The following is an 18278-nucleotide window of genomic DNA, read 5'->3' as shown; positions in this document are numbered from 1 at the left end:
TCACACCTTCCTCCTCAATCCGTCCCTATGTGTCACATCCTCAGTACTATTAAGTGCCTTCTCTTTTGTCTTCTACATATAAGTTAACTAGTCTGATCCAGTCTGTGATCTAGTCTACCATTCATTTTGTCTCTCTTTAATTTATCCCCAGGCTCCTAACCCTGCAGCTTCACATAGCACTCTGTTAAAATTTATACTAAAGGATCTGTGGCATTGAATTGTAGTGTCAAGAATAGATTAATCACACTAATTTAACTCTTTGTCAGCTTTGGAAACAGAAGTCATGTGTCACTCATTTCTTGTGTATACCGCATTCCCTTATACCTTTACTTAAGTGTCAGTGGGAGGGATGGATGGATGGATGGATGGATGGATGGATGGATGGATGGATTGATGGATGTTTAAAGACTGAAAAAGTACCTCTTATTCCCATACTATCATAAGTGTTTACATTTGCATCTCCTTTCTTCTCTTGCTCAAACCCCCAAATAGCTTTCTAATGCTCCAATTTCTAGTATTTTGTGCACAAAAACTCTTTCTAGATCCCTGATTAGATCATAGACACCTTTCCTCCATCCATGTTGGCCAAATTCTCTCCTTTAAACTGGAAAACCCTGTCTTCAGCAAAACTTCACTTTCCAAAATTGTGTCAATTTTTCATTACTCATTCTCTACTTAATTCTGTGAGTCATCTGAAACATAACAGTGAATGCTGCTTGCTTTTCCACTCTGAAATAGACTTTACCAATAGTAAAGCCTCCCTTTCATCTATTCACTGCAGGTTGAAAGCTGACTTAGTTTATTCTGGTGTTCTCTGGATCCACAAAGTCCACAGTCTAAAGACAGCACTGAGACCGTGTACTTGGTCAGTGTTAATCTGATGATTTGTGTACTTTGCTGTCAGTAGTTTTTGCTTTATTGTGGTCCTAGAGCATCGAGTGGTTCTTGTTTTTCAAAATATTGGCTCTTTTAACCAACATGACAGAAAGTCCCCCCAAAATATCTCCCCCTCTTTCTTCACATCAACACAAAAACAGTTTGTTCAAGTCATCTCTTCTGTGTGCTCTTCTAATCTACAGTACAGAAACATTTTCAATCATACTTTGTGAAACTGGCTTTTTGACCAGCTTACAAGCTGCTCCAAGAGCTCTCCCACCTTAGAAGAGGGTGCAAATGTTAACACTTGAAATGTGGAACACAATACTGAGCACAGTGATGATGGAAATGTGCTTGTTTTACCCACTCATGTGGATTTGCCTGCTCTTCCCTCCAGTCGCAGGCACCTTTAGCTGTACCATGAAGTTTACAGTCCGGGACTGTGACCCTAACACAGGAATTCCAGATGAAGATGGATATGATGATGAATATGTGGTGAGGCTTCCCTGCAGACCCTGCACCTCCACAGCATCAGTGACTGCTCTCACAGAGCGTTTTCCTAGAACCTAGACTGTCCCTCCCTGTAATGGAATTGTATCCTGCCAGAGAGAATTTAAATGGAGTACTTTACCACTAAACCAAAGGAAGTCACCTTTTTTCCTCTATTAATGGGAATAAGTGATAATTGCATCATTTTTAATGTGATTGGGTTTATTTATAAAGTAGGTTTCAGGAACTTTTTGATTGGTTATTTCTAATACTGGTAAGTCATGGACTGAATAGCCTTGCCAGAAAGGAGGGGTGGTGTGTCAAGTTAGAGGGTGTGTGGCCTCCACAAGGGGTCTGACTGTGGCAGTGACTACTGTGCACCTCAGGGCCACTGGCACTCAACCTATACTTACTTGGCTCCTGCCAGGTTGTTCTTGCTCCTCTGTACTGGAACCTGTAGTGAACCTGTAGTTCTAGTACAGAGCTTCCTTTAGGCCTTTGCATGCTTTGTAAACAAAATGCCAAGTGATCAGTTCCTTCTATTTTTGTTGTAGACTCAAAGGACTTTTATTTACTGACTCCTGCTTATTGCCCACTAGCTGGAAGATCTTGAAGTGACTGTGTCTGACCATATTCAGAAGGTACTGAAACCTAACTTTGCTGCTGCCTGGGAAGAGGTGGGAGACACCTTTGAGAAAGAAGAAACCTTTGCCCTTAGCTCTACAAAAACCCTTGAAGGTGAGAATTTTGCTGCCAGTGAGCTGCCTGGGGCCAGCATAAAACCCAGGAGGCATATATGCAGTTCCAAAGGAACTCCTTTCTGTTGAGTATGGTTTAAGTCATCTACTCAAAACCCAGTTACCTGTCTGTATCATCTGACCAGATCAGCCATTTTCTAGAGGAGTGGCCTCTGTACCTGCAGCTCCTAGGACAGACCCTCATGTTCAACTCTCCTAATGCTGTCACATCAACTTTCTCAACAGAGGCTGTGAACAACATCATCTCATTTCTGGGCATGCAGCCATGTGAGAGATCAGACAAAGTACCTGAGAATAAGAATTCCCATTCCCTCTATCTGGCAGGTAAGAGATTCCCATCCGCTTTCTCTTCAAATGTATAGAATTTAAAAGGAAAGGATGTGGATAGGCACTCCCTGCCCTGTTGTTGTCTGTCATCGCATTATTTAACAATTTGAGACCTAATCAAAATGAATAACTGATTGTACAGGTTCTCCTTAGGTTATTCTTTTAGGAAGCACAATGGCTTAAAATACTTCAATCTCTAACAGATGCCAGCTCCACTCCCTGAGTACACTAAGTTAGTGATACTCAATACCTTCCATGACCTGGTTTTCATATGAACATTTAAAAATTATAATTATTTGTAGGAGTCACTTCCTGTAAATTTCTATAAAGGTGAAACTAAAATAATAGAAAGGAGGTACAGGCAAAACATGATAAATTTCATTAGTCAGGGCTTATTTGAAGTTCTTAATATACTTTCTCTTTTTTCTCTCAGGTGTATACAGAGGTGGCTATGACTTATTGGTACGGTCTAGACTGGCCTTAGCAGATGGAGTGACCATGCAGGTGACTGTGAGGAGCAAAGAGAGAACACCTGTGGATGTTATCTTGGCTTCTGTAGGATAAGTTCTTGCTGGGAAAGGTGATGTTGGCTATGCTCTCCCTACTGGTGGTTTTTAAGCTTATGGCATGAATTTCCCAGAGTCTCGTTTAAAGATTAAGAGACTTTGAAGAAGCAAATCCAATGTTTGGCCCTGAGCCAGCAGATCAAGCAAATGTTTGCCTTTGTGCATGGATTTTAGTGTTTCTTCCCTTCTCATTGTCTCACTTGTTCAGCTTTGGGATGACAATGCAGCTTTGAATGATCTTGAAAACCAGATACTATGTATGTATGCTATTCTACAGCTGCTTGGCTTCATTGTATGCTTTTATTTAATGTGTGAAAACTCTTGGCAATGTTGGAAATTTTATCCCAGAAGGGTGGAGCGGGAGGGGAAGCCGGAATCCATTTTTGTCACAGTTTGTTTTTATTAATAGAAAATAAACACTCATTCATTCCAGTTTCAAAGTTGCTATACTTGAAATTTCTAATTTAAAAAATGAATTTAAAATAATCAATAATGCTGCTTTAACTAAGTTAAAACTGTGGCTTAAAAAAAGTTTTCAGCACCATTGCTCTTTCAGCATTTGTTCTTACGTCTCAGTACGGGAGTTGCTGAGTTACATGAGAAAGCCTTGCTGAACAGCCAGTAGGGTGGGTGCTAAGCAGCCATCCTAAGAGGAGTCAGTGGGCATTTGGCTGTTACATGGGCCCCTTGCCTCCACTTCAGACTGGAGGAACATGCACCTAAGTACTGTTGCGAGGAGGAAGGCTGTTATTTACTGTTCAGCATGGACTTTCTAGCCAGTGACAATAAAACTCTGGCACAGATACAACTGGTTAATACCTCGTGGTTTTAGGAAATTCTGTAAATAATTTGAATCTTTTTATTCACAAATTATATGTGTGATGAGGTTCTCTACTCTAGCAAGTAAGGGCCAACATCTTAATACCCTTAGAAAATACATACATGAGTATGCTAATAAGTCTCAAAAGCATATTCAGAACATTGTATCGTGATGTCTATTTTGGTTTGGTAAGGTTTTGGGGGGGGGGGGCAGTTCTGGGGATTGAACCCAAGGGCTTTAGCTTGCTAGGCAGACACACTACCACTGAGCTACATCTCCAGCCCCCTAAGCCAATGTGTGTTTCAACAAAATGTCTATAATTAGAAGCAGCTGATGAAACTAAATGTAAGGCATGACAAGATACTCCTTCTCATAAGCTGTGCTGTATAGAGAACTTGAAGGGGAGATAAGCAAGCTCCTCCCTCCCTCTTTACTACAGGACTCCAATTATGGTTGGGCCAGAAGTTAGCATTTCTGAGGATTTCAGCAAAGTTCAGTTAAGGGGTTTTTTTTAAGTGTTTTACGAAAAACAATGTCCAATGCTGTCTTTCTACATAATTGAGAAGTGTTATTCATCAGAATTTTCTAATAACACTAAACAGCAGATCCATACACTTGGTTAGATGTCACAGGAATGAGGGGAGGAGTATCTTGTCACCCATAAGAGAATGAGAGATGGATTAGCATGCCATCCTTAGAGTTTCTGCTGCCTGTTTTCTATAGTTTGCTGACCAATGTGAATCAAATGGACTTTTATGAAAGAATAGTATTTGATTGCCAGGACCTCTTTGGGGCATTTCTAAGTGGAATACACACAAATATGAGAATGGGGGAGGTAATTAATACAGGGAAGCTACTCTTTACAGCTCAGAAGGAGTTGATGAAGCCCATATATGCATTCAAGAAGCCCATGGGATCCTCTAGCTGTGGGTAGTGGCTAATGTGGTCATCCAGAATCGACACTGTGGACCGCGGCAGCGTTTTCCTAGTGGAAGAGAACAGCATGGAGGTAAACTTAAGGCTGGAGGATGAGAGGATGTAAGCCATGGGAAGCCCCATAAATGCCCATGTAGACAGACATACCACACTGGAAAGAGCCAACAAAGAGCTTGTTCATCTCCTACTTGGGAACTATACCTTAGCCAGATAAACTTGCCAGTTCCACTTAGACTGGTTTCAATTGTTCAGAACACAACAGACAACATCTTGCAAATACAACACTTCTGTAACAGTCCTCAAAACATGACTTTCAGCTCCTTAGAGAAGCATCAACAGGTGGCTCACTCTGCAGCTCACTGCCCAAGCAAAGATAAACAAAGAACCTTCCTTAATCTCATGAGGAGATTGTTTAAAATTCTAAACAAGCTGTTTATTGCCAGATTGTATCTACTAGGACACATGAAGGTATGGAACACTCTTACATGACAGTCAAGATTTCATATTCCAGCACCTTCTGAATAAGTACCCTGAAGGAGTAACAACCAATGAAAAAGCATTTTTCATAGTGAGCTGTTCATAACTGCTCACTGAAGCCTGCTCAGTTGAGGTCAGTGAACTGGCTTTAGAATCAGCTAACACATTCCTTAAGAGGTTCCGGTCACATGAAGGTTTTTCCCCCTTTCCTCTATACTTAGCAATAATATAACAACCATATCAGTGAAAACAGGACGTATGAATCCAGAGAATGTATAATCAAATCTCCTTTGGTGAGAATAAGATTCCCTATACCTAACTGGTCTATTTATTTTATGTTTTCAGTGAGATCAGAGGCAATAGCTAGTGCCAACAGACCTGTTAAGATGAAACATCTAACAAAAACAAAACCTCTGAGGACTCACCTGTACAGCTCCAGAAATTCTGGATAGGGATTTATAGGATCCAATGGCCCATAGATAAAATGAACTAGGAAAAAGAAGAGGAAGGAATTTCTAACAACTCACATCTATGCTTCTGTTGCTACCTTAAAATTAACTTCTCTCCATTTATTTAAAAAAAATATGCGAATAAAGTTTTTCTGTAGAAAATGTTCTTATTTGGTGAGCTATAACGAACTTATAGAACAAGCCAGTCCATCTTCTACATAGAACCATTTGGTCCCTTCTTGTTCTTGTATACTCTGAATTCCAAAAAGGAATAAGCTCACTTTGAAGATCTTCTTTCTAGAAATGTAGGTGCAGATAGAATCATCATCCTTTGTTCCCTCTGTTGTGACTGACCTCTGACATATTGATCACTAGTATGTGAGACACTGCTAATTCCCTTCGCCATACCATATGACCGTCATTAATGACTTTACTAGCTTCCTGTCCCAACAGTTCCGTTTTTACCATGGTAGGCAAGCCATACCAGCTCCATCTATGTAGTAGCTCAGTGCCTTCCACCCTCACTCTGGCATTCCAGGTGTTTGCAATAGGGTTGCCAGTAAATAAAGATTGGGCAGTTAGCTGGGCAGTGCTAGCACACGCCTTTAATCCTGGCACTTTGGAGGCAGAGACAGGTGGCTCTCTGTGAGTGAGGCCAGCCTGGTCACATACTTTAGTAGCTGTTTTTATGTAAGACTCAGATTGACTTGTTTTCATTTGCTAACCCTAGAGTAGCCCTGCATGGAAATCTTATGAGTGGGAATTATGTAAGTCACTATTCCCCAAGGGTCCCTGTCAAGACGTGACGGAAGATTGCACGCAGATACTCACTAGGGATGGTCACAGAAGCAAGTGCTCCCACCCAGCGTCTTCTGAATTTCTTTCTTTGATTGATATACTGTAAAAGACTAGAGCACAGGAGAGTCAGCAAGAGCAGAGCAAGAACTAGTATCAGTGCAGTGTCCAGAAAAGCATCTGCATACAGAAGCAGCCTCAGGTCCCAGGAATAGCCCACACCAGCCGTTTGTGTTAACTACCGTGGGACAGAACAGTGCTATCAACATAAGCACTTATGTTCTTTGCATTTCTAAAGCAGGAAATGAGATCTTCAGAAGGATTACAGTTGGTTTGGAATGTACCTAATTTAAAACCTGGGTCTAAGAATCCAGTTTTGATCCCAGCTCTGTGACTCTAACAAAACACTTTTTTAAAAACCTAAATTCCTCATTTGAAACTAAGACCAAACTACATAATCTCTGAGTTGATAGCCACCTCTAAAAATGCAAGTGTATAAGTTTATGGGATCATGGCTTCATTACTATACTTCATCCGACCATGGAGTGGAAGACTCCTCCTGTAGTGGAAGCTGCCAACAGCCTCACTGCAGGCAGCCCTGACTGCTCTCCCTAACTCTGGGGCAGTTAGCAAGGCAAAATATGAGAATAATGTGTTTAAAAGAGAGGTGTACTTGTTTTCAGTTTGATTTATATTTAAAATATATATATATAAAGGATCTTGTGGGCTAGGATAGGGAGGAAGAAATGCCTCTCTCACAGAAAGCCAGCAATTTAGAGCACTGGGAGTCATAGACCCAGCTCGCAAAAGGCCAGGCCTCATCTTGAGAAGCGATGCACATATTGCATCGCCCAGTCTTTCCAAGGAGACGGCTACAGTCTTACTAAACCAAAGCCTTGCTTCTCAAGCCATTGCTACTGCAGGAATAAGCAGAAGAGCTTTGTACTTAAGAGACTTGAGGTTTCCTTCAAAACTGATTAAAACATTCTGAAATACTGAATATTAACCAAAAGTCTAAAGACGGATATGTCAAAGTCATTGAATCATTTTCATGCAAATAAGCACTAAGATTTGCAACTATTTATCCACGTTCTCTGTGCCAAATGCTTCAGGAGTAACTCACCCTGGGCTTGATTTCTTTGTTGGAAAACACAGACTAGGACTGTCTCGGGTTCATCTCATAATTCCTAACCAGCCCCCTTGGGACAGGGAGTATGCCAGCAAGGAGGAGAACGTAATCCCACACCTGCCCCTCTCTCCAAGAGAGCCTCACTGGGGCCTAGAGCAAGGTTCCTGTCTCACCTGTCGATGACCAAGTTCCCGTCATTGTTGCGGATTCCAGCCCACATGTCCCATAGCTCACTCTCAGAGGGTCGAGTGTACGGTCCGAAGACTGGAGTCAGGCTGAAAGAGTACAGATGCAGGATGCTGAGACAGCTCAGAAGGCCATACTGTCTGACCCTTTGCCAGTTCAGAAATTCTTCTAGAAAATCTCTAGGCCCAGACATGCTTTGGTCCAACCCTATAATAGCAGCAAGTTTGACTACACTGTTGTCAGCTCGCTCAGTCTTTGATGATGACTTACCCTCGAGAGAACACGAAGAAGTTCATGAGCCTTGTGAGGATAGGTGAAAGCACGCCTCCATCTTTGAGGAGCTGCAGGTCAGAAGTGAAAGTAAGAATCAGGGATCCAGAGAAAGTTGACAAAATGTTTTACACCAGATAAAATAGAACTTAGCCATGTCTTCTTCTGGGGAAAGAAAATGTATAACCCCTAAATCTAACTGATGAAATCATCAAGTTTAGCCTAGGATCTCAATTTATTTAAACATCATACTTAAGACACAGATCTTCATGTAGTTCTATTTTTCTAAATAGTCATCTCTTATTTCTCAGAAATGTTTGTAGGTTTTATGTAGGAGAGCCTGCTTTATTTGATTGAGGATGAAAAATTAACTTGATTAATGTGAATTGATGATAAAGATTTCAATAGAAGGCTCATCACAAGTATGACCCTTAAGGGTCCCAGGTTTGTTTGTTTGTTTTACTGTCTCAGACATCTGAACTAAGGAGCTATGCAATGAAACTGCCAACCTTTTGAAGAAGGAGAGGACGGTGGGTCTCAGGAAAGATACCTGTGGAAAGAGAGACATTTACCCATTTACCGAGAACTGCAAGTTAGAAAGACAGCCATTGCCAGAAACTAATTACCCTATTTGTTGTTACATTTGGAGCTTTCACTGCCAAAACAGAATTAGGAATAAAAAACAGCTATACACTACGTAACAACTTATACTCAACTATGTAACAACTTATACTCAACGTGGAAACTACATACATGTGTTCCAATCTGAAGAATGATTATACTGCTAATTTCTACAAGATTCTCTGTGTAACAGTCAAGTTCCAACACCCTGATATTACTTTCCTCATTTTAAAGGTACAGAAATGGATAAAATAATTCATAGGCTCTTCCATAATGCATTGATGCCTAGGCCTAAACTCCCCTCAGCATCTCCTCCGCTCAGAATACACACTGGTGTTAATGAACTGGTCTGTAAACACACATGTATGTGTATTTTTCTCTTGAACTGATAAAGGGACAGACTCACTATTCTCCCAAGCCACCCATAAGACATTCAGATGGGGGCATTTGGGCATTTCTGAATTAATGAGCTCCAAATAATACTCATTCATTCCCAGTCTGACACATTTGTGGTAGTCTTTTTTTGTTTGTTATGTTTGTTTTTGTTTTGGGGACAAGGTCTCTCCATGTAATCCTAGCTGTCATGGAACATGTTACATAGATCAGGCTGGCTGTAAACTCAGAGATCCACCTGCTTTTGCCTTGCAAATGCTGGGATTAAAGGCGTGCACCACCATACCCAGCTCTTTAAAAACAAAATCAAAACAAAACAAAAACCATGGTATTTATTGTGTTCGTGAGTACATCGGTGCCAAGACACATGTGCAAAGGGCAGAGGGCAACTTGAGGAGTCAGTTCTCTCCTTCCACAGTGTGGGTTCCAGAACCAAATTCATATTGACAGATTTAGCAACAAGCACCCTCACCCACTGATTTTCTAGATGTTTGTAAACATATATTCCATAAATGCCATCAACTATCAGAACTATTCGTGGCACAATAAAGGTAAAAGATGCCCCATGTTTAGTGTCTGCTTATAATATCAGGTTATCACTTAGGTGTCTTTATGACTTAAAAAGGTGGCCTTCCTAGGCTACACCCCACTTTCCACCTACCACCAAGGCAATTACCTCCATTTGACAGACAGAGACTCTTTATGGTAAGCCGGCCAGATCGATTCTGCTTGTACCTGTAAAGGACAAGAAGAAACATACATGTAGCTGAGCAGCTGGCACCCATGCAGAGGGCTTCAGACAACCCCCAAAGTTTGAAGATCCCAAACAACTTGACTTCCCATCATCTTAAGTTCCTGACATCTGTACCAAGGACAGAAGTCTGGTCTCACCTGTACAACAGCTCCTGAGCAACAATATCTCCATAGTCATGAGACAACAGGTTGATTCTGCGGTTTTGGAGTCCCAGGTGCCGAAGGAGGGATTCCACGATGCTGGCTTGCTCAAATATGGAATACTGATGTGGTCGCTAAGGAAAGAGCCAGAGACATAGCATGACATCATCAGAGCCTGACCTGCATTCATACCCATCCCCCCATCACTGGGGCCCACCCCACTGCTGCTCACCGGTTTGTCACTGAAGCCAAAGCCTAAGAAATCAAGGGCAATCACTCGATGAAACCTCAGGGTCAGACCTTCCCAGATCTGTAAGAAAGCAAGCATGATGTGCATTCTACTCCCACAACACAAGACCCATGCCTCTATGTCAGCTTGGATAATGTGAAAAAATCCCATGAAACCGTCACAGGCCTGGGAAAGGGTATGATTCCTAACATTTAATATATTGAGAACAAAACTCCAGCCTTAACTTGGCAATGATTCTTTCTGGGCAGCCAATTTTTTTACTCCCCTATAGTACATGAAAAGCAATTCAATATTTAATGGGATTTTATCAAGCAGTTCAGATCTGCTAGGGCTGACCAAAAAAAAAAAAATCTAGAGTTTGAATATATTTTTAGGACATAGCAGGACCTAGAAATCAAACTTTATTACCTTGTACCAATCATAGCTGGATGTTGGAAAGCCATGTAAAAGCACAACTATCTCAGGGCTTCCAACCACACCAACGGAGTCTAAAAGGAGGAAAAAAGAGAAATCAGGCAAACTCCTTGCAAAGTAGCCTTGAAGACAGCAAAATCTATTTCAGTAAAAAAGGATCAGACCAAATTAATGATATTAAAAACGTTGCTCTTTAAAATGCAAGCTTACTAGATAAGAGGAGCCTCCTCTTAATCTGTATTTTAAATTGTAAATGGCACACTTTACATGAGAATTCTTGAAACAATTTGCTCATTATCACTTAGATTTTTTAGAGATATTCCCTTGTAGTTATCAATATTAAAATGCAAAATATTTTTCATTTAGCAAAAAGTAAAACACTTAAATAAAAAATAAAACCAATTAAAATGTTACAGTCACAACAAACTAAGATTCTCTGCACTGTATATCCAATGCTAGCAGATACACCCAACTCCAAAACAAAGGTACAGAATTCTGTTTCAAAAATGGGCTAATGATGACATAAACTTTTTCCTGTATGTGACATCTTTCAGATTATTCAAACAATAGAATCCTCGCCACAGTACTGGATTTAAATTAATACTGTCAGTGGCAGAAAATATTGGTAATAAGCTTTCAAAAATTGTTTAATTAGAAGCAGTTAAAAATATCATGTACTGTACTTAGGCTGACAAATCTACAAATACTATAAAACACTAAATATTAATTCTGGAAAAGAACCAACAAGCCAGTGTAAGGAAAATTTCATACTTACTTGACTGTGGATAACAAATGAGAGGAGGTCAGGAGCAATAATGAAAAACGGTTTACGAAAAACAAACATTTTTCGTTATTGCTCTTGACCCCCGCCCAAAAGAAATCTTTCCAATCTGTCTCTCAGTCTCTTCACCTATAAAGTGAGATTAATGACACCTATCTCCAAGTGCTGTTATAAAAATTAAATGAAAAATGAAAATAATTAAGATTAAAAATATAACAGAATGCCGTGAGTGTGGTAATTAAGTAGCAGTCATAATAATTCCCAGTAAATCTCATCAGTTTTAGATACATATAACAAATCATGGAAAATAATAAAATGACAAACAGAAATGGAGGGGGGACAAAGGTGTAGACAGGTCTCTAAATATCACGTTACCTGACACTAGGGGCGCTCAAGAGAAAACTAACATCAAATACAAATGGAACTGGAAGAAACTTCCTGAATTAGGTACAATTCCATCCCCACCCCCACCTCTCCATTGCTGAGTGCCCTGTTCGCAGAAGACCGAAAGGAGTTAGTCCGTTATACTCCAGATACACCTTACACAAACGGGGTTACTCCCCTCCCCACGACCCGCCCCCCGTCACTGTGGAGCAACAGAGACCAACCAAGGGCTATAAAATAAGTACCTCAGCTGAGACCCACATGACCCAAGTTTGTGGGATTCTCCCTTCAAGGTCCAGTTCTCACCTTGGTAGAAGATGCGAAGTCCCTTGTAGGTGAAAAACTTGCCGGAAGTCTTCCATGAGTGCAGAGCCGGGGAGAGCTGAGGGGGCGGGATGTGCAGGTACGCAGCCAGCAGGGGCACAGCCAGTAGCCCCACTTGGACCCACCACTCCCTCATCCTGTGGGAAAAGCAGCCAAGGTAACATTGTACATTTCCAAAAATCAAAACAGAACATGGAGTGCAGAACTGGCGCCACGTGACCGTGGCAGGAAAGTTTACCAAGAAGACGTAAAAACGTCTTTGCAGTGCTTACCACCATTCTTCCATATGTGATCTCCAAGCATATGTGTAATTTATTACATGTCATTAAGCAGAGAGCTGCTCCTAATTTTAATATACACCCTCTGGCCAGCGAAGCCCCATTTGGCACTACTATCTGGATTTGGGCTAAGAAACTGGTGAGGGGGAGGGGATGATACTGAAAGCAAGATGGCCGCAGCACTTTACATTCCAGTAAGCAGCTTTGCCCTGACCCTGAACATCTAATCTCTTAGAAATCTGGGCAGCAGATTCTATTTTTGCTTTCTTTGCAGACTCTTGAGGCGGTTCCCTTTTTTAAATTAAGACCCCACTCACACACCTAGCACTCAGGACTTGGTTTTGTCTAGCACAAATTTGTGCCCCCAGCTTGCTATGCCCAAATTTCAAAGGTCCAGATTAATTTATCTCCCCTGAAGGCAAGGATTTAAAGCAAGAATAGAAACTATTTTACCAAGGAAAGGGTTCTCTAAGTGGGAAAATGCCACCTAAACTGAACTAGAGGTGTCAGGAGGCTAGCTACAGGTAAAACAAATTAATTGCCAGAGTCCTGAGAAGCGTTGGCTTGCTGGCTCACTTTGTATATAAGAATGCCCTATGGCACATTACCTGCAATCTCGCAAAATTGGCTTTTCTTTTTTTTGGGGGGGGGGGTGTTAATTCCAGCACTAAACCTGACGTGGTAAAAAAAAAAATGACACACCTTGAGAATCCTCATTTCCCTGCCTAAACTTCAGACTGCGGCTGGACTCTCGCTTTTTTTCTGCCCTCCGAAGTCTCTGTTCAATAAACAGTCACAATGTCTTGGTTCTACCTTTCAAGGCAATACTAGAAATGACTGGAACAGTGCCAGAACGTGATGGTTTTATGGCAGTCTGTGATCCACTAACTGATTTTACCGCCGAACCTCCTTGAAAGGGAAATAACAAAAGCGTTAGGTTTGGGGTTTTTTTTTGTTATTGTTATTATTATTTTTGTTTGATTATTTTCCGCAGCCTCCATTCGGTCCTGTTACCTGTTCATACATTTTCACGTAACCTCTGGGGCATCCATGCGGGTCTCAGACTGAATCTGCCGTGACTCAGCAGAACACGGGGAGGGGCGCCTACGGCAGAGCGAACAGGGGCTTCCCGCTAGCGCTGGGAACAGAGGTGCCACACCCACGCTCTCCACACCGTACGTCGGCGCACCTCCTCCATTCAGGAAAGGGGGGCAACCCCACAGGGAGCTGTTCTTAGTCTTAGTTACCTTGGTTAAAAAAAAAATCCCCCCCCAACGTTTTATGATTTTCAGTAGTCAAGCAAACTGGCAATCAGGCGAAAGGTTTAAACAAATTTTTTTAAGTCAAATCCCCGTTATTTAATGGCACCATGACTTAGATTAAAAATTCAACACACCCCCGTAACAAACTTTACGTGCCTTGATTTCTTATTTCTGTTAATGATGTAAAAATACATTGATCTAATACCACCAAACCAGCCCATCTAAAGACTTCTTAGCGAGAACTACACTGTGAACCCACAAATCGAAGCAAACATTTCTCATTACGTTTTAACAGTCTGGCCGCGTGCCCGATCTCCCGAGGGTTCCCATTTCTGGCTTCGGAATAACACTTATTGCCGCGGTCACACAGCGCGGCAAGGTCCGGTCGCACCTATGCGGTAACTACGCCACTACGATTCCAGAAATCTTAAACCGCACCGTGGCAGTCTCGGCTCCTCGAATCCTCAACCACACACCAGGGTCTAGAAATCCCAAGTCACGCAACAACAATGACCAGCTCTACACCGGGGCGTTACCGAGGTTCGCAAATCCTAAATTGCACCGCACCACCACCACTGCCGCCTAAATCACACCACAGCAAAGACCCTGACGGGGAAAAAACCTAATTTGCACCAGGAGTAATACGGAGATCCAAAAATTCCTAAATCTTACGCAGCTGACCCCCAGTTTGAAAATAAACCACCAGCGAGGACGATCCCGAGTTCGGGCCGAGCGACCACCTTCCAGCCGGGGCAGCATGGCCCACCTTTTGGTAAGGATTTTGCCACGGGCAGCTCCGGGGTGGCAGAGATACCCACACGGAGTCGGGCCGGCCACACCCCCCTCGCGGCACGGCCGGCAGCACCCACCTGCGCAAGCGGTCTCGGCGCACCATGGCCGCATTATCCCATGCCGCTCGCCGCAGGATTGCGGAGCACGGGGCGCGCCGAGGCGCCCACAACCGTACAGGATCGGAGGTGGCGTCGGCGCAGCCCACGGTCCGCTCAGGGCGGCCCGCGGCAGCGGCAGCTGAGACAGCGAGCGGCCTCTCGGGCGAGCCTGCGGCACTGCGCCGGTTGGCGAGGCGCGGCTGCCGCAGAGGAGGGCTGCTGCGTCTGCGAAGAAGCACCGGGATGTGCTGGTGGCCGCGGCAGAGCGGAGCGAGCGGGCACCGACTTTTAGAGCCTATCTAGCCCCGCCCCGCCCCGCCCACCATGCTGCAGTGTCCCTCCCTCCCGCTCCCGCCGCAGAGCCCTCCCCAACGCTGCAGAGAAGGGGGGCCTCTCTTGTGGGCACCTTCCGGGCTATCGACCCCCTCTTTTCTCGCAGATCTCTAATCCTGAACCCCACATTCTGCTGCAGAAAAAAAACCTTTTCCATGTGATAATGCCTCAGGCAAAGATAGCAAATGTCTGAGACTCCCCGCCACACACACACACACACACACACACACACACACCCTTCCCTTGGAGTACGCGCAGGTCCCCAGCCCGAGAAGGTAGCTGTTAGGCATAAATCACCTCAGGGCTAGGGTGCTCGTTGTGCCACCCACTTCTTTCCTACATCCTAAGTGGGTGCTAAATCCTAGGAGTGATTACGCGTTCGAAAATGCGGTCCACCAGAGCGCGGCAACCCCAAGCCCCTAACCCACGATAACAATGAAGGAAGGGCACACTAAATGTCTAGGGAACCAAGTTCTGTGGTATCCTCCGCTGGGCTAAGTGGACACATTCATGGAAGGGCAGTGAGCACATAAAGCCGGCCAAAGTCACTGCAGACACCACGGTGGCACCAGTACACTTCCTTTGCAGCAAGCAACACGCTGTGGTCGACATGCCAGAAGCTGCTGCGGCATCCAGCTGAAGCCCAGCTGGGGACCGTTTATCAGGGTCCAAGCCTCCTTTATTTGTGCATAACACAGTCACAATGCGAACACCCTAGAAGTGCAGGAAAATCTAGAGACTTTTTTAAATATCTATAATCCTTTTAAAAGGTATCTCTCGCACCTTCGCCAAGTGTCAAGCATTGTGGTGCCTGTGTGCCGTTTGGAGCCACAGTGAAATTCTAACAGCTCCGGCGCCAGCTAGGGACACAGCGCAGACTGGCCCAACGGGGGCGCTGCAGGCCTCTTTTCTGCGCCTGGTTTGCTGCAGCTCTGGCTTTGCGGTTTTCAAGCCCGGCCATGCAGGCAAGCAAGATTCGGCCAGAGGACCGCAATCGGTCAGCCGAACCCGAGGGCATCTAACCTGTGGGCATCTAACCACAGTCCTAGAGTTCGGGGCCACGCAACACACACTGAAAGTGCCAGCACCTCAGAGAGGGTCCTCAGAACGCATAAGGTGGTCGAGGGTATACTTCTGCCGGGATGGCATGAAATAAATAATTGTAAGAACCTCCCCGGGGCGATACACGGGGTTATGAGTGAGTGAAGGGTGGGAGCGTGGCACTTTATACATTTTATTTTTGCTTTCAGAACATTTACTAACAGGTCGGCCTCGTCTTTCCCATCGTAAGACCCTCAAAGTCTGAACCATGTTTTCATTCACCTTTTGTATCCCGGATTCCGCCATGGGGTGGGCCACAAAGCAGGCCCCTAACAAATACCGCATGGATAAGTTCAAGAATTTGAGGGCGCACAGGGGAGGAAGTAATTAAGGGGAGGGAGGAAGGGGTTGTCTTGAGTGATGAATAGACATTTACCGGAGACAAAGAACATTCCAGCCGGCGGGGACAGCTTTCGCAAAGCACTGGGGGCTCCATACCGCGTAACCTTTGGTTTAAAAAAAAAAAAGTGTTTCCTTTGGGCGCCAGCACTGATTGGGGAGGAAGGGGGGACCAGAAAGTATAGTCCATCGGAAGGAATGTGGAATTTGTCCTAAATGAGAAGGGGCCGATGTATTTAAAGCCCTGTAAGACCGCAATTTAAATTAGTACCTTTACAAGTGAGGATTACCTGCCTACATTAACTAACCACCAAACCTTTTAAAGACCAAATTACTTAAAATTTGAACTAGTGTTTTCTATAGAGTAAAGGCTTTCTGATTTTAGCAACTGCCCGTGCGGAAAGCTTCTGCAGTATATGGGTTTTTTTTTTTTTTTCATATTTGCTGTCAATGGAATCTTTGAGCCTTACAAACAATCCCACTTTGATTCTCACTAGGCCGAAGCACCAGCATCTAAGATGAAGGCAATTTTCTAATTAATGGACTGAATGCCCCACAAAAGATCTCATTCTGAAGACGGGAAACAAGAGGGTCGTGGGGATGGGCGCGTTTAAGCCCCCGAGGGGAGTAAAGTCAGTGAAAGCGCCAAACCACAAAAGCAATCCAGTCCAGGCCCAGGGGAATCCTTCCTGCTCAGGAGGACTAGGAATAACTCGGCTGGTAAAGGGCGGGATGCGGTTGAAATGGCGTGGACCGCAGAACTTGGTTAGACAGAGAAAGCTGCTAGCGGCTCCGACACAAAGGCAAGGAGCCGAAGAACACGCGACTACTGGGAACAGCTAAGGCTAGGGAGAGCTTTGCTTTCTAATGTTCAAAGGGTTAGGGAATCTTCCAACCAGGACTGACATTTCTAGAGGGAGCTTCCTCCTCAGCGGGGAGAATCTGACCTACGTTCTAAAAACCCTGGGGGCACCTGAGAAACAGAGAAACTTCATAAATGAAGACTGAGCTACCGAGTTTGCCGCTGGTGCCCCCCCCCCCCTTCTTCCAAACAGGCACTAACTATCCTTGGCGGACGTGACCCGCAGCAGAGTTCCCTCGGCCAACAGCTTGTCAGGCATTCCCTTCACATTCCTTTTCTAACATGGGTTCACCTCATAACAGCACCTCAAATTTGTGCGAAAATCAGCATAAAACGTCTCCGTTTACAGTCTCACAACAGCAAGCAGTGAGAAACCAGCCCGGCTTCTTTCTACCGTAGGTTCAATCATCATTTTTCTAACCCCATTTTAAGCGCTGTAATAATAGGACAAATGCAACGGCACTTGTAGACTACAGGACGGAGCCGCTTTCTAAAGCCGGAGTTAACAAATTTGAATAAACTAAGCAAGTACGGAATGGGACAAACTGGTTTGAACAAAAACACTTGGTTAAAGAGATTTGGGGCTTTACTTGATTTTTAAAAAGGTTTCTTTGGGACAGTGAAATGGCTCTGGGTTGTTTTTTTTTTTCAGATGGGGGGTAGGAAAAAAAGCTACTGTGTCTGGAGTTACGGCAATATACCCAGAATAGCCTGATCCTGTACTATTTTATTCATCAAACCTCACTGAGACTATTTTATTCTGCTTTACAGATAGATATTAAGAGACATTTAGGCACGCACTAATGTATTCAGAGTAAAACTAAAACACTCTGCCAATCGTGAGACTCAAAACAGAGCGACTAGCCTAGCTGAAGTCCCTACTGTGAGCACATGTATCGCCCCAGTACCCCCATGTTCTCAGGAACCGGCTAGGTGAGAGTTTCCATTCATCCCTGAGAAAGAGTCTGTGTCTCAGGGTACTGTGTGCAACCACCGAGGCGCTGGGGGCTGAACATAGATGGTCTGGCCCCAGAGCTGGCGTTCCTTCCACTGGCCCACACTGCCTCGCTGTTT

At 43.9% G+C, this 18278-nt stretch overlaps 2 protein-coding genes across 3 annotated transcripts in view; one reads left to right on the top strand and one right to left on the bottom strand.

Annotated features, from left to right (window-relative positions):
• Positions 1 to 3820, top strand: part of Copg2 (coat protein complex I subunit gamma 2) — a 129003-nt gene extending 125183 nt beyond the window's left edge. Inside the window, exons 21-24 of the mRNA XM_075953501.1 lie at positions 1274 to 1371; positions 1965 to 2103; positions 2349 to 2447; positions 2884 to 3820. Coding sequence (XP_075809616.1) covers positions 1274 to 1371; positions 1965 to 2103; positions 2349 to 2447; positions 2884 to 3014 — 467 coding nt within the window. The 3' untranslated portion in view covers positions 3015 to 3820. The remainder of the gene's footprint in view (positions 1 to 1273; positions 1372 to 1964; positions 2104 to 2348; positions 2448 to 2883) is intronic.
• A 210-nt stretch (positions 3821 to 4030) lies between these two features.
• Mest (mesoderm specific transcript) lies at positions 4031 to 14819 on the bottom strand. Of its 2 annotated transcripts, XR_012908518.1 has the most exons (13): positions 14549 to 14701; positions 12122 to 12276; positions 10645 to 10724; positions 10219 to 10296; positions 9984 to 10120; positions 9769 to 9827; positions 8588 to 8628; positions 8079 to 8149; positions 7796 to 7897; positions 6530 to 6606; positions 5675 to 5738; positions 4974 to 5131; positions 4713 to 4821 (listed from the first exon to the last, which is right to left on the bottom strand). XR_012908518.1 is itself a non-coding variant. In XM_075953503.1 (12 exons), the coding sequence occupies exons 1-12, from the start codon at positions 14572 to 14574 to the stop codon at positions 4704 to 4706; spliced, it is 1008 nt and encodes a 335-aa protein (XP_075809618.1). In that variant the 5' UTR covers positions 14575 to 14819; the 3' UTR covers positions 4031 to 4703. The 2 variants fall into 2 exon arrangements, 1 of the variants encoding a protein (XP_075809618.1); XM_075953503.1 differs by lacking the exon at positions 4974 to 5131 and having other exon boundaries at positions 4031 to 4821; positions 14549 to 14819.
• Positions 14820 to 18278: the final 3459 nt, after the last annotated feature.

The sequence above is a fragment of the Microtus pennsylvanicus genome, chromosome 19 (assembly GCF_037038515.1).
Source record: "Microtus pennsylvanicus isolate mMicPen1 chromosome 19, mMicPen1.hap1, whole genome shotgun sequence".
Classification (NCBI taxonomy): Eukaryota; Metazoa; Chordata; class Mammalia; order Rodentia; family Cricetidae; genus Microtus; species Microtus pennsylvanicus.
Note: the sequence above shows the minus strand (reverse complement) of the source record. Positions and strands in the feature narration are given on the sequence as shown.

Bases quoted from the DNA above. Each gene is read 5' to 3' on its own strand.
- Mest (XM_075953503.1), bottom strand. From the start codon at position 14,574: ATGGTGCGCCGAGACCGCTTGCGCAG. The intron at 9,828-9,983 runs GTGAGACCAGAC...TGTCCTTTACAG, and splicing joins GCTCAGGAGCTGTTGTACAG to GTACAAGCAGAATCGATCTG. The intron at 4,822-5,674 runs GTGAGTCCTCAG...CTCTTCCACTAG, and splicing joins GAATTTCTGGAGCTGTACAG to GAAAACGCTGCCGCGGTCCA.